General features: G+C 44.0%; 1 protein-coding gene across 3 annotated transcripts in view; it reads left to right on the top strand.

The window, feature by feature from the left end:
* Nucleotides 1-12,957, top strand: part of pms1 (PMS1 homolog 1, mismatch repair system component) — a 54,232-nt gene extending 41,275 nt beyond the window's left edge. For 2 of the 3 annotated variants that reach the window (XM_079517892.1, XM_079517893.1), the window contains exons 14-19: nt 241-299; nt 1,728-1,842; nt 3,017-3,343; nt 6,944-7,077; nt 11,070-11,224; nt 12,636-12,957. In XM_079517892.1, coding sequence (XP_079374018.1) covers nt 241-299; nt 1,728-1,842; nt 3,017-3,343; nt 6,944-7,077; nt 11,070-11,224; nt 12,636-12,848 — 1,003 coding nt within the window. In that variant the 3' untranslated portion in view covers nt 12,849-12,957. The remainder of the gene's footprint in view (nt 1-240; nt 300-1,727; nt 1,843-3,016; nt 3,344-6,943; nt 7,078-11,069; nt 11,225-12,635) is intronic. The other variant, XM_079517894.1, reaches the window with a different exon arrangement.
* The last annotated feature ends 424 nt before the right edge of the window (nt 12,958-13,381 follow it).

The raw sequence follows: 13,381 nt of genomic DNA, 5'->3' as shown, positions 1-13,381 counted from the left end.
TAGAGGGCGGGGAGGGGGAGGTTGGGGGAGGGCGGCAGGAGATCATTTTAAATGCTGGATATTCCAGTAATAATGTGGAAAGAAAGCTGTAATTAATTATGTCATAATTTGGCATTTTCTCATAAACAATAAACATGTTTTATGCTTTCGACCTCTCCATCGTGTTGCTGTTGTCGTCGCAGTCGTTTATTCACTCTGTACATTCTGTGTGCGTGCGTGTGCGTGCGTGCGTGCGTGCAGGTACGAGGAGAAAGCCAAACAACAGCAGGAGCAGCAGCGCAACAAGATGCTCTCACCAGGTACAAATAATACCCTATACTACTATCTGTAATATAGAAGAATGTGTGACGCAAAATCCCTATAAAAGGCTGATGTGGATTGTGTTTACATTTGTGCTGTGGCAGCGCTTCAATGCGCCACCAGTCTCGCGTTGATCCCGCCTCTAGCGGCCGCATATACGGCTGCATATCGCTCCGGTCTGATTTGGTCCGGAGTGCATCGTCTCTGCCCGAGAGACACCAGACCAATGTTGTCCAGCAGGGGGAGTGGTTTTTACCAGGCTAGAAAACACAGGGCAGGAGTTTCGAACTTGTATAGATCTTATCTGCTACTTGCGACGCTTGCGTGTGTGACACTGTGTAGTGCGATCGAGCAGGGCGTACATTTACAGATAATCGACGGAACAAATATGTGACTCTTTTTGATACAGAGACAGTCATGGTGGCAAGATTAACTGTTCATAAGAGGAGAAAAACTGATTTACAAAAAAATAATAATAATCCAAAATCAGTTAATAGCACAGGCAGACTCTTCACATACTGTAACTAGAGCATGTCTGAAATAAATGTCAGAGCTGAAAATATGAAATAAATGCTTAAATATGTAGCTAGGTGTAATGTTAGTAGAGCCCCCTTTGGGCTTATCGAGGACCCGGTAACAATAAACGTTGGGCTTATCAAGCCTGTTATCGAGCATATAGCGGCGCATGACGTCATGATTAAACAATCAAGACAAGAGGCGATCAAGAAATAATTCTAATCATCCATGCTGGCACAAACATGTCTAAGTGTATTGATACCTGCCAACCAGCGCTGCCCGGGGAAACATAATTACGCCTTCAAAGTGACCTTCCATATTCTGTTAGAAAAGTACTGTATTTGAAGGCCCTATATAGTAAAAGATACTGGTTCTGTTCAGAATGTATTGTTGTCTCCCGTCTTTCCACAAAATAATAGTAAATGCTCGATAAGAACCCGGCTCGATAAGCCTGATCGATAAGGTGCTCGTTATCAATAAAAATGAACAAGCTCCATCCCTACCCCCAGTGGTGGAAAGTAACTAAGTACTTTTACTTAAGTACTGTACTTAAGTACAATTTTGAGGTATTTGTACTGTACTTGAGTACTTCCAATTTCCAGTACTTTTACTTCTACTCCGCTACATCTCAGAGCCAAAATTTGTACTTTTACTTCACTACAATTATTTGAAAACTTTAGTTGCTAATTACTTTGGCGATTTAAAAAAAACATACACTTCAACCCTATACATTTCTTTTACTTTTAGTACTTTAAGTACATTTTGATGCCGATACTTTTGTACTTTTACTCAAGTACATTTTCAATTCCGTACTTTTACTTGTAACGAAGTAGTTCTAAATTGCAGTATTGGTACTTTTACTTGAGTAAAACAATTGAGTACTTTTTCCACCACTGCCTACCCCCTGACAGGAGGCCTGGGTCAGGGTGACCCCCGGGGTCAGCGGAGGGGCGTGGCCTCTCAGGGAGCCAAGCGCAAAGCCCCGTCCAATCACCAGCAGCTACTGGACGAGCTCTTCAACACGAGGTAAGAATGGTGTGGGATAGTTTTTCATTATAGATCAGTTTGACTAGTTCTATTTTTTTATACTTTTTGTCAGGTGCACGATCTTTAAAAAAGATCAGTCAGTAGGCCTATTGTATAATAAAATCTCGACAAAAGATTTATATATATATATATATATATATATATATATATATATATATATATATACTAGTCCTTGACTCCTTACCCGTTCTGAATATATGAACAGCAAATGAACAGCGCGTGTGTTCACGTTAACATGCCCCGTCCGAGTTGTTTTCCCCGTGTGGGTCTGTCACGCGGAATTTCCCTGCGTGGGTCTGTTACGCGGAAAAGTGTGTCCCAGTATTAATCTGTGTCCGTCCCAACATGCATTTCACTGGTGACCCGGAAGCCGTCCCAACATGCATTTCACTGGTGACCCGGAAGCCGTCCCAACATGCATTTCACTGGTGACCCGGAAGCCGTCCCAACATGCATTTCACTGGTGACCCGGAAGCCGTCCCAACATGCATTTCACTGGTGACCCGGAAGCCGTCCCAACATGCATTTCACTGGTGACCCGGACAGACACACAGTGATCGGTGAATTTAGTAATGATGATATATATATTACATGGCTTGGTTGAATGCTTGATTCTGATTGGTCAATCGCTGAATTCAGCGGTGTGTTATTTCTGGATAATGACCACTCCGCTCTATAACAGACATGGCTAATCAACACCAGCTTTGACCAATGCCTGCCTCAGAGCATTCGGGCTCAGATCAATCCGCACTTCTGCATCGGTCTCCGTAAAAAGAGGTGCCAGCCCGGTACAACTTTTAAAAGGAAATACTTTCTTGAGCGGAATACGGACATCTTTTGTATGCTAAATAGCCTAAATAAAACCCATGTTACTTATATCCCTTTAGTGTCAACTGTCTTATTTATTATTTTATGTAGCCATGTAATAAGTGGGAATTCACCTTCAGTATATTCTTTAATATATTATTCAGTTACTAAAAACTAAAACTATGGGCATTTTGTCTATCATTTCAGTTAGTTTTAGTTAGTTCTGTTAACACACAATACAGTTTCAGTTAGTCATCATTATATTAGTATTCTTTTTAATAGTTTTTTATTTTGTTCTGTTTTTAGTTGTGGTTATTATCTCATTAGTTTTCGTTCACCTCTTCAGCAGCGCACCGAAGAAGACCAGGAAGGCTTCCGCCGACGCCAAGCCCTGCCGGCCCCTCCCCTTCAACATGACCGACCTCCGGCTTAAGCACGGCCGCCTCTGGTCCTCCCAAGGTGCCGGGGCCGGCAACCCCCCGCCGCGGGGCCTCCGCCTGGTCGAGCGCCTCTGCGCCGTGTCTCAGAGCGCCTGGCTGCTGCTGCGCGGCGGCCGCAGCCTGGCGCTGGTGAACCCGCGCCGCGTGGAAGAGGCCCTGCTCTTCCAGAGACTCCTGGAGGAGAACGTGCTCCCCGCCGTGAGCCTGCCCAGCCCCGTCACCCTGACAGACAGGTGAGATTTTACATCAGGGGCAGTGTTGTTTTCGTCGATGTTCGTCGACTACCTTTTTTCATGACAAAAACTAAATTAAATCGAAGCCATGATGACTAAAACTATGACTGACAAATAAAAACTAGACTAAAATGTGGACAAGAGATCCAGTATTAGTCATTTTACACTTGGTTGCATGCTGAAAATAGCCGATCTACAAGCTCACAACGCGCCGCAGTGCGACGCGTTGTGAGCTTGTAGATCGGCTATTTTCAGCAAGTGTAAAAACAGTCATTACGATGGCATCAACGCCCACCAAAAAAAAATGTAGTCGACTAAATCAACTGTAGATTGCAGTCCCCACCTTCACTTAATGTGGCCCTCAGGTTAATGTCAGAATACTGATTATAATGTTGTTTTCAGCTGTTACAATTCCACAACATGCAAACATGACCCGCTTTAATTACTTCAGTCTAAATGAGTTTGCTCATTGCTCAACACAAGTATAATTGAAGGCATTTGAAATTACATACAAATGTTAATTTTCAGGATTCCAATTAAAAAATAGCACAAAAAAAAAATTCAAGATTTCAATTTGAATATAGAAAAAATAGCCGATCTTTGAGCTTGTAGATCGTCTATTTTTGCTACGACAGTAATATATGGCCCTAGGGAGTGAGTTTACTCGAAGTTTTTGTAGTATTGATATTTAATTAAAGGACCACTTCACCACTTTTCAACATCTCTTCATATAATTGGTCCTCACTAATGTTCATGATGAAACACCACCATTTTTTCCTACTCATTCTGTGTCTCATAGGAGGGCTTTGGGCAGTTCGGACACCCGTCCACCAGTGACATCATCATTAGGCAGATTTTTTTTAAACAAGATTTGTTTTAAAATATATCTAGATTTGTATTATCGTGAGAACGATGGCTTCAACTTTTGCATTGCAACTTTTCAGGAAAAGAAAGCCTGCCGTTTCTATTAGCTTGGATTCACCATCGATGATGTCACTGGTGGACGGGTTTCTGAACTGCCCACAGCCCTCCTATGAGACACAGACTGGGTAGGAAAAAATTGTGGTATTTTATCATGAACATTAGGTAGGACCAATTATAGGAAGAGAAGTTGAAAAGTGGTGAAGTGGTCCTTTAAGTAAAAAAAAATGTGGGGTGCTTTTTCTACCACTACTGACAGCTCCTGTTAATCCTTCAGTTTCTTCTATTCTTTTTTCTTTCTTTCCTAATTTTTATCACAACCCATTTTTTCCACTCACTGTCAGTAATGTAATCCTGGGCTCTACACTCCCTCCGCCAACCTGGGGAGAGCAACTGACTGACCTCATGTTTCCTTCTATGCATGAGGAGTCTGGAGTTTGTCTGGAGTTTGTCTGATTTAGAGATGTCCCGATACTGTATCGGTATCGGAAAAGTATCGGCATCGGGCCATTTTTGGTCATATCGGTGAATATGCCAGTCTAACCACCGATCCGACACAGGGGTAAGGGGTTGACACTATGGCAGGTAAATATAATGTTGGGGCATGTGGAGTTTGCTTTGGAGTCTGCTATAAACAACAGATAAAATATAGATATTATTGCTCTGGTATTGGTATTCTAACACAGAAATTGTGGTATCGGGGATCGGATCGGGAACGAAAGAAAAGTGTATCGGGACATTCCTAGTCTGAATACAGAGCAGCGTTTTTAAAAAAAATCACACCCGTGTGAAGTGAGGGGCGACTCTTATCATCATGCATCATCATCATACATCGTCTCATTCCGACCAATCAGAATTTCATCTGATCTTCAATGTTTGCGTTTGCGCAATGTTTGTGTTTACACAAAGCTGGCCATTCATTGTCAATGGCATTCAATGTTTGTGTTAAAGGGGAAAACCACCCATTTTCAACATTTTACTATGTCATTAATATACCTTAGAGCTGTTGTGTGGAAATAATAAAAAGTCCCCCCATTCTGTGTTTCCTAGAACTGTAATTATGAAAAAAATCATTAACATGGTGAAACACATCTTGATGACATCATCAAGATGTGTTTCACCATGTTAATGATTTTGTTCAGACCTCTAGTTCTAGGAAACACAGAATGGGGGAACTTTTTTTTATTATTTCCACACAACAGCTCTAAGGTACATTAATGACATAGTAAAATGTTGAAAATGAGTGGAATGCCCCTTTAAGACAATGTTTGTCTTTACACAAACAATTTACAATGTAGGCATTTAGCAGACGCTCGTAATCCAGAGCGACTTACAATAAGCAAGAACAAAAAAGCATGGCAATACATCACATAGCCTACATAAAAAGTAGTTATCATGAAACGCGTATAATGCGTAAGCTAAGAACCTAACTGTAGTTTAGATGTATAGTTTTTATTATTTAGATATTCCACTAAGGTGGCCATTCATTGTCAATTCACAGAGAAGATTGTGTGCACATCTCAATGCTTATATTCAGGCCAGGTGCTGGATGTCAGGCAATCAAGGCAAACATCAAGGAAGAGGAAGAACATCCGCACGCCAGTTTGTAGAGCTCCGAGACTTGCTTTATTTTAAGGCAACAATTAAATGCGACGTTTCGACCGACTAGGTCTTCATTAGGCAAATATGTCGGTCGAAACGTTGCATTTAATTGTTGCCTTAACCCATTTAGGCCCGACGTCGACATTTTAAAAATGTCTTCTAAATAATGACGAAACATCATGTTTCTATATCAGTGCAGTGGTGCTCAATATTTCATGTCAAGGACCCCAAAATGATATGTAATTGGCATCTGAAAATATGTTGTTCCAGGGACCTCCCCAGATGCAACGATTTGAGTTAAAAACGTTCGCTCTGAAAGAATATTCAAAGATTTGCGCCACATTTTCACGATATTTCAAAAATAGCTTGTAGATCCGCTATTTTTTTAATAGCTAAAGTAAACATAATGCTTAAAACACCAAAAGAGGGGTTCCCTTTCACAATGGGTTAAACATGTTCTGGCGATCCAGGTCAGGTGACTCCGTCCACAGCGGTGTTATAGACTCGGTTGAAAATCAGACACAGCGGCTGATTGGCCATCAGTGTCGTTTCAACCCGATGACGTCAAATACCAAACATGGCGTGTGTTTCCTCCAGTGTCCTCTGGGGGGCAGAGTTCAGTCATTGTGGGTGTGTTTCTTCCAGTGTCCTCTGGGGGGCAGAGTTTACACATTGTGGGTGTGTTTTTTCCAGTGTCCTCTGGGGGGCAGAGTTCACACATTGTGGGTGTGTTTCCTCCAGTGTCCTCTTGGGGGCAGAGTTCAGTCATTGTGGGTGTGTTTCCTCCAGTGTCCTCTGGGGGGCAGAGTTTACACATTGTGGGTGTGTTTCCTCCGGTGTCCTCTTGGGGGCAGAGTTCAGTCATTGTGGGTGTGTTTCCTCCAGTGTCCTCTGGGGGGCAGAGTTTACACATTGTGGGTGTGTTTCCTCCAGTGTCCTCTGGGGGGCAGAGTTTACACATTGTGGGTGTGTTTCCTCCGGTGTCCTCTTGGGGGCAGAGTTCAGTCATTGTGGGTGTGTTTCCTCCAGTGTCCTCTGGGGGGCAGAGTTTACACATTGTGGGTGTGTTTCCTCCAGTGTCCTGGGGGGGGCAGAGTTGTGGCGGGCGCTGTGCACCATGCAGAAGTCGGATGGCTGCGACGCGGACGGACGACGTTCGTTCTGTGATCCCAGGCTGGTCGCCAACGGCTTCACCGTCATGGAATGTCCAGGTAGCTGCCTGCACTCGCACGCACGCACGCACACAAACACTGTTAAGGTATGTGTATCCTTGATTGCCACCACTCTTCAACCAGGTCGCATCACACTGAAAGACAGATTACTATTAGTAAAGCACACACATAAACCCTGACATAGGCCCTGTGCCCGTCACAACACACACACACACACACACACACACACACACACACATAAACACATGCACACACACACACACACACACACATATACACACGCACGCATGCACGCACACACACTCACGCTCACACACACACACGCACGCATGCACGCACACACACTCACGCTCACACACACACACAAACACCCTTAAAACGGCTTCATAATCACACTTACTCCAGGTAGGTACCTGCGCGAGCACACACACACACGCATGCAACACACACACACACACACGCAACACACGCACACACGCACGCAACACAAATGTCAAACACACAGTCCAGAGGAACAGGATTACAGTCCATTATTTGCATCAGAGTTGGATTACTATAACTAATTACCAGTATGTATACTGCTCTGTCTAAGGAAATATCGGTCTTCCCATCGCAGTCAGAACTACAGACTCCCTCCCAATCTTCCACCGTAGTCTGAAAAACCCACCTCTTCAGACTCCATGTAGCACTTGCCCTAGTATAGCCTCGACGACCTTACAGGCGTATGCAAAGGCTCAACTTATGTAACTTACATAGCATTTAGTGTATAGTGTATAGTTTGTATACGGGGTGCATACTTAGTTTACACTAGTCATTGGTTAGACATGGGTTAAGGTTAGGTTTAGGTGTGCTGCCCCGTGGGAGGTTAGGGTTAGGGTGAGGGTTTGAGATAGGTTGTAGTTGTAGGACTAATGACTGGTCTAACCAATGACTAGTCTAAACCAAAAACTGTCTAAACCGCTTTTTCAAAAATAGCAGACCTACGAGCTTGTAGATCTGCTATTTTTCAATAGCTAAAGTATAACATAGTGCTTAAAACACCAAAAGGGGTTCCCGCCCGAAATGCACTTCCCATCCCACAAAACCCACCTTTTCAAACTCCATCATGGCCCGTAGCACTTGCCCTAGCCCCTTAGATAGCACTCAATAACTTAATAATAGACTTAATAATAATAATAATAACTAGAAAAAGTGCCCTTCCGGGCACAGGTCTCCACCAGGAGGATAGGACTGTGTGAGATGTTTGGCAAAATGTTTAGGAGTAATATAAACATGTTTGTTTGTTTGTTTGTTTTTTGCAACAATGTTCTTTTGTTGAGGAAATGCAGAGCCAGATCACTCATAGCATCTCTGAGGATAGAATTCTGGATGAGCAGGACATGTGCAGCATTTTGAACAAAACGGGCCACTCCTGAAAACTTTGGAAGGCAATGTTAGCCAATCAGTGTAGAATCTGAGAAATCCAACAGACTGTCTTGTTCACATGACTACAGAGATCATGTGTACCGATTTGCGTGAGATTTGGATGAAATCTGTGCGACTAACATAAGCAATGTGTTTTGCAGAAATCGGCCTCATGGTGGCGCTATAACCGGTAGATGTGGAGGGATGCAGAGACAATGTTTTTCCATGGCCTCTAGGGAGTGCGCATACATAAGTTGTATACAGATCGATGCAGTTATAGCTAAAAACAGGAATTGGCCTGTTATAGCGCCACCATGAGGCTGATTTGGAAAATAATGAGTGGCATGTCGTCCTCGGCCTAGTGGAAATGTGCGTGTATAATTTCACGGAAATTGCACACTGTGTTTGTGATTTGCGACATTTTGTTCGAAAGGGACCAATCATGTGAGCTTTGGAAGCCAATCTTAGCCAATCAGGATGGAAGATGGGAAATGGTGCAGATCCGTGTTGATCACATGACTATGAAGATAGTGTATACCGAATTGTGTGATGTATGGATAAAATGTGTACGAGTAATGTACAGAAATGTGTTTTGCCTAAATCGGCCTCATGGTGGCGCTATAACAGGCCATTGAAGAATATTTGGGGCAGAGGTTCGTTGTTGGCATCCAGGGAGTGTGTGTGCAAAGTTTGGCATGGATCGGGCCAACGGTGCCGGAGATTAGCTGATAACGGACGGACGGAAGGACGGAAGGAAGGACGGACACACACACACACACACACACGGACGGAGTGCAAAACATACTCTCTCCCCATGCCTTCGGCCTGGTGGAGACAATAACTTGAATTTATATAGCGCCTTTCAAGAAACCCAAGGACGCTTTAAATACAGAAACAAACAACAAACTAATTGCCAAAAACTTGAGTGAACAAATGTCTCTTAGATAGCATTTTATACAGAAGAGCGTCTGCTAAATGCCTAAATTGTTCTCTTATGTGTGACAGCAGTGCACCCTAACCCTGCCCAGGAGCATTTGTTCTTCCTCAGACAGACGAAGGAACAAACACGTTAACAGAAAGCCAACCTTGCGGTCCAGTTAGGACCGCCTGGCCCCCCCCCCCCCATTCACCAGATGCATGGAAAACATCCTAACAATTTCACCAGAAGAACACGAAATATTATGCACGCGGAAACATCCCAACAATTTCAGTCAATCTCTGGACTTGGAATACCCCATCCACAAACTCACTCAGCTCAGTTAGTTTTCCAGAGTCATTTGTCAGAGCTGTGTGCTGTGCTGTGCGTGCGTGCGTGCATATACGTACGCTGTGTGTGCTGCGTGCGTGCGGGTGTGTGTACGTGTGTGTGTGTGTGTGTGTGCGTGTGCATCCATTCGTCACGGACAGACAGAGGAGTTCCTCCGCTGCGGAGCAGAGCCATCATTCTCCGTCTCCCTGCGTGACAGCTTCCTCCCAGCGGCCCCGCCGAGGCCTTGTAACAGCCATTTAACACATTCTGGGCGGGAAACCCCCTTTTGGTGTTTTAAAAAGCATTACGTTATACTAACGTTTAGCTATTGAAAAATAGCAGATCTACATATATGTTTTTGAAAAAGTCGTGAAAAAGTCGTGAAAATGCGGCACAAATCTTTGAATATTTATTCTTTCAGAGCGAACGTTTTTTTTTATTTCGACGTCAGGCCAAAATGGGTTAACACTCCATTTGGAACGCCACAGTGTTTGACTTGGGTCGCCCCGTCCGTCCGTCTGTCCGTACGGGCGCGAGCGAGCGAGCCGAGCCCCGATGTTTATTTATTATGATTTCCTGGAGTTAGTGATGGCGTCTGGAGTGTATTAACCCATTCAGACCCTGAGGACGCATCCGTGTCGCCGCTAATAGCTTTTAACCATATATATGGAAAAATAGCAGATATTTTTTTTTGATTTTTGAAAAATCATGAAGACATGTGCAAATCTTTGAATATATAGTATTTCTCAGCGAACGTTTTTAACTCGAATATTTGCTTCTTGGGGGGGGGGGGGGGGGGGGGGTCTCTGGAACAACATATTTTCAGTTGGCGGCCAAATACAGATAATTCCGGGGCTCCTTGACACAAATTAGTTTTCAGAAAACTGTCAGGATATAGAAGAATTGTGTGTAGAATTTGGCCTCAGGTCTAAATGTGTTAATCCATTCTGGGCGGGAACCCCTTTTTGGTGTTTTAAGCATTATGTTATACTTTAGCTATTGAAAAATAGCAGATCTACAAACTCATAGCGCGGCACAGAGTGCTGCACTACGAGCTATTTTATAAAAATCGTGAAAACGTGGCGCAAATCTTTGAATATATATTATTTCAGAGCGAACATTTTTAACACAAATCTTGCCCCCCCCCCCCCCCCCCATCTTGGCTTCAGATGGGGGGGGGGGGGGGGGGGGGGGCAATTACATATATTTTTGGGGGTCCTTGACATGAAATAGTTTGAGAACCACTGACACAGAAACATGACACAGGTTTTTCAGAAAACTTGTCAGTTTTTTTTTTAGAATCATCCTCAGGTCTAAATGTGTTAATCGTGGTGGCGTGTGCTTTCTTTCTTTGGCACCGTTTCTTTGGCCCGTGTAGCCGACGGCCATCTGGAGGTGACGGCCATGGCCGACTGCGTGCCGTTCGTGGGCCTGGAGGACCTGAGGGAGATCCTGAGCATCGTCCAGCGCTCGGGCAGCGCACGGGGAGCGCTGCGCGACTGCAGGCCGCTCAAAGTCACCAACTACCTGCAGGTGAGGAAGACCTTTTTCTGGTACCACGTAATACAGCACCTCTAAGGCCCTTAACCCATTTTTGGGGCGGGAACCCCTTTTTGGTGTTTCAAGCATTATGTCATGCTTTAAGCTATTGCAAAATAGCAGATCTACAAGCGCAAGCGCACGAGCTTGTAGGTCTGCTGTTTTTGAAAAGTCGTGAAAATGTGGTGCAAATCTTTGAATATATATTTCAGAGCGAACAACATATTTTGAGATGGGGGTCCGTGGCCTAATAGAGATAATTCTGGGGGTCCTTGACATGAAAAAGGTTGAGCACCACTGACATAGAAACATTTTTAAGCCTTTTTTTTAAATCCACCTCAGTCCAAAATGGGTTAAAAACAATGCTCCAGACATCCCAAATCAAACTGGGATCAGGCTACTATACTTGGCCTAAACTCCCAGGACCCCACCTTAAAGGAGAATGCCATGCTAGAAGGCTTTCTTACCTTTATTTGTAGTTGTTACGTCTCCACCAAAGAGGTCCAGGTGTTATTTTGTGCAAAAGCGCATTATTGGCTATTTCCCCTACCATAAGCCTTCAATGAATTGAATTGAATTGAATGGGGCATTGGGGTGTTGTGCTAATAGTGAAATAGCCAATAATGCACTTTTGCACAAAATAACACCTGGACCTCTTTGGTGGGGACGTAACAACTACAAATAAAGGTAAGAAAGCCTTCTATGGAATTCTCCTTTAAATGAAAGTAGCACTATTACAACGTAGAAATACTCTGGGGAGCAGAGGCGTCATTTCAGAAAGCAATAGGATGTGGGAAAAAAAGTAGTTGAAAGAAACAAAATAGTTGCTCTACGAGCTCTCAACGCATCGTCATATGAAAGCAGGGAATCATAGCTTCAAATTGACATATTGGCTGTTCAGTTTGACCCACCAGTTTTGGAGATGTGGCTTATATAGAGTAATGTCTTGCAGAGAAACAGCGAGTTGAGAAAACAGGCTTGAAAGGTTCACTTCTGTGGACTCTAACATTACACCTAGCTACATGTTTAAGCATGTATTTCACATGTCTTCTGTGGTCTCTAACATTACACCTAGCTACATGTTTAAGCATTTATTTCATATTTACATGTCGATTTCAGCTCTGGTATTTATTTCAGACATGCTCTAGTCTAGTATGTGAAGAGTCTGCCTGTGCTATTAACTCATATTGGATTAAAAAATAAATAAATTCAGTTTTTCTCCTCTGGTGAAAAGCGGGAAGCTGCACGATGGCAGGCCCTCGGTCAAATCTGGTCCCATTTTTTGTTTGGGTGGTGAAAAGAGTAAATATGTCTGCAAGTGTCCGCCTGTAATGACATTCTAAATGCCACGTCGGAAGTGGGTTAATAAGATTAACGGTTGCCCCCTCCTCCTCCTCCCCCGCAGGGCGAGGCCGTCCGATTGGCCCGTCAGCTGCCCGCCCGCCCCAGCCGGGACGACGTGAAGGCCATCGTGCTGCGCATGGAGCGCCAGCTGGGTGTCGACGACGCGACAACGTGCATCCACGGGAGGCCGCTGCTGCAGCCGCTCTGTGACGTCCCCAAGGACGAAGGCCAGGCCCTCGCCCTGCTGCGTCAGCTCACACCTCTGTCTCTGTGACGTCCATATTATATAATATTATGTTATCAAATGTAATTTCACAGCCATTCATTTGCATAATGTGTTCCATGTGTTCTGGTGAACTAATAAATGAGTTAGTTTCCCAAGATCAGCTACTTTTTTTTTTTTTAGGGGGTGGTGGTGGGTGGGGGGGGGAGGGGAACTGTACATTAATACTGTACAGTATTTTTTCCCGGAAACAATCCGGGAAAGAAAATGAGAAATATTTCTCTAGCTTACCTTGGTCTCGATTTTATTATATCGCTAGAAGGGAGAGGCGGATGAGGATCAGAAATGAAGCGCTAGTATATCAATCAGATCAAAACCACAGAGAGCGCCCTGGATTAGGAGAGACGAGGCATTCTTTCTGCCGCGCTAACAGCTAAGTCAACGGTAAGCTAATATGAGTGCAGAGCGCGAATGGCGGTGGCCGAGAGTCGGACTGAAAAATAAAAAAAAGGAAAAAATTCAGAATATCCTTCTCTCGCCTGGTATCATTAGGATGCGTCCTTTGAACGCGTCGGTTGGAATCC

Source organism: Electrona antarctica (assembly GCF_951216825.1).
Source record: "Electrona antarctica genome assembly, chromosome: 13".
Classification (NCBI taxonomy): domain Eukaryota; kingdom Metazoa; phylum Chordata; class Actinopteri; order Myctophiformes; family Myctophidae; genus Electrona; species Electrona antarctica.
The sequence above is the reverse complement of the archived record's forward strand: the minus strand, read 5'-3'. Positions and strand labels throughout refer to the sequence as shown.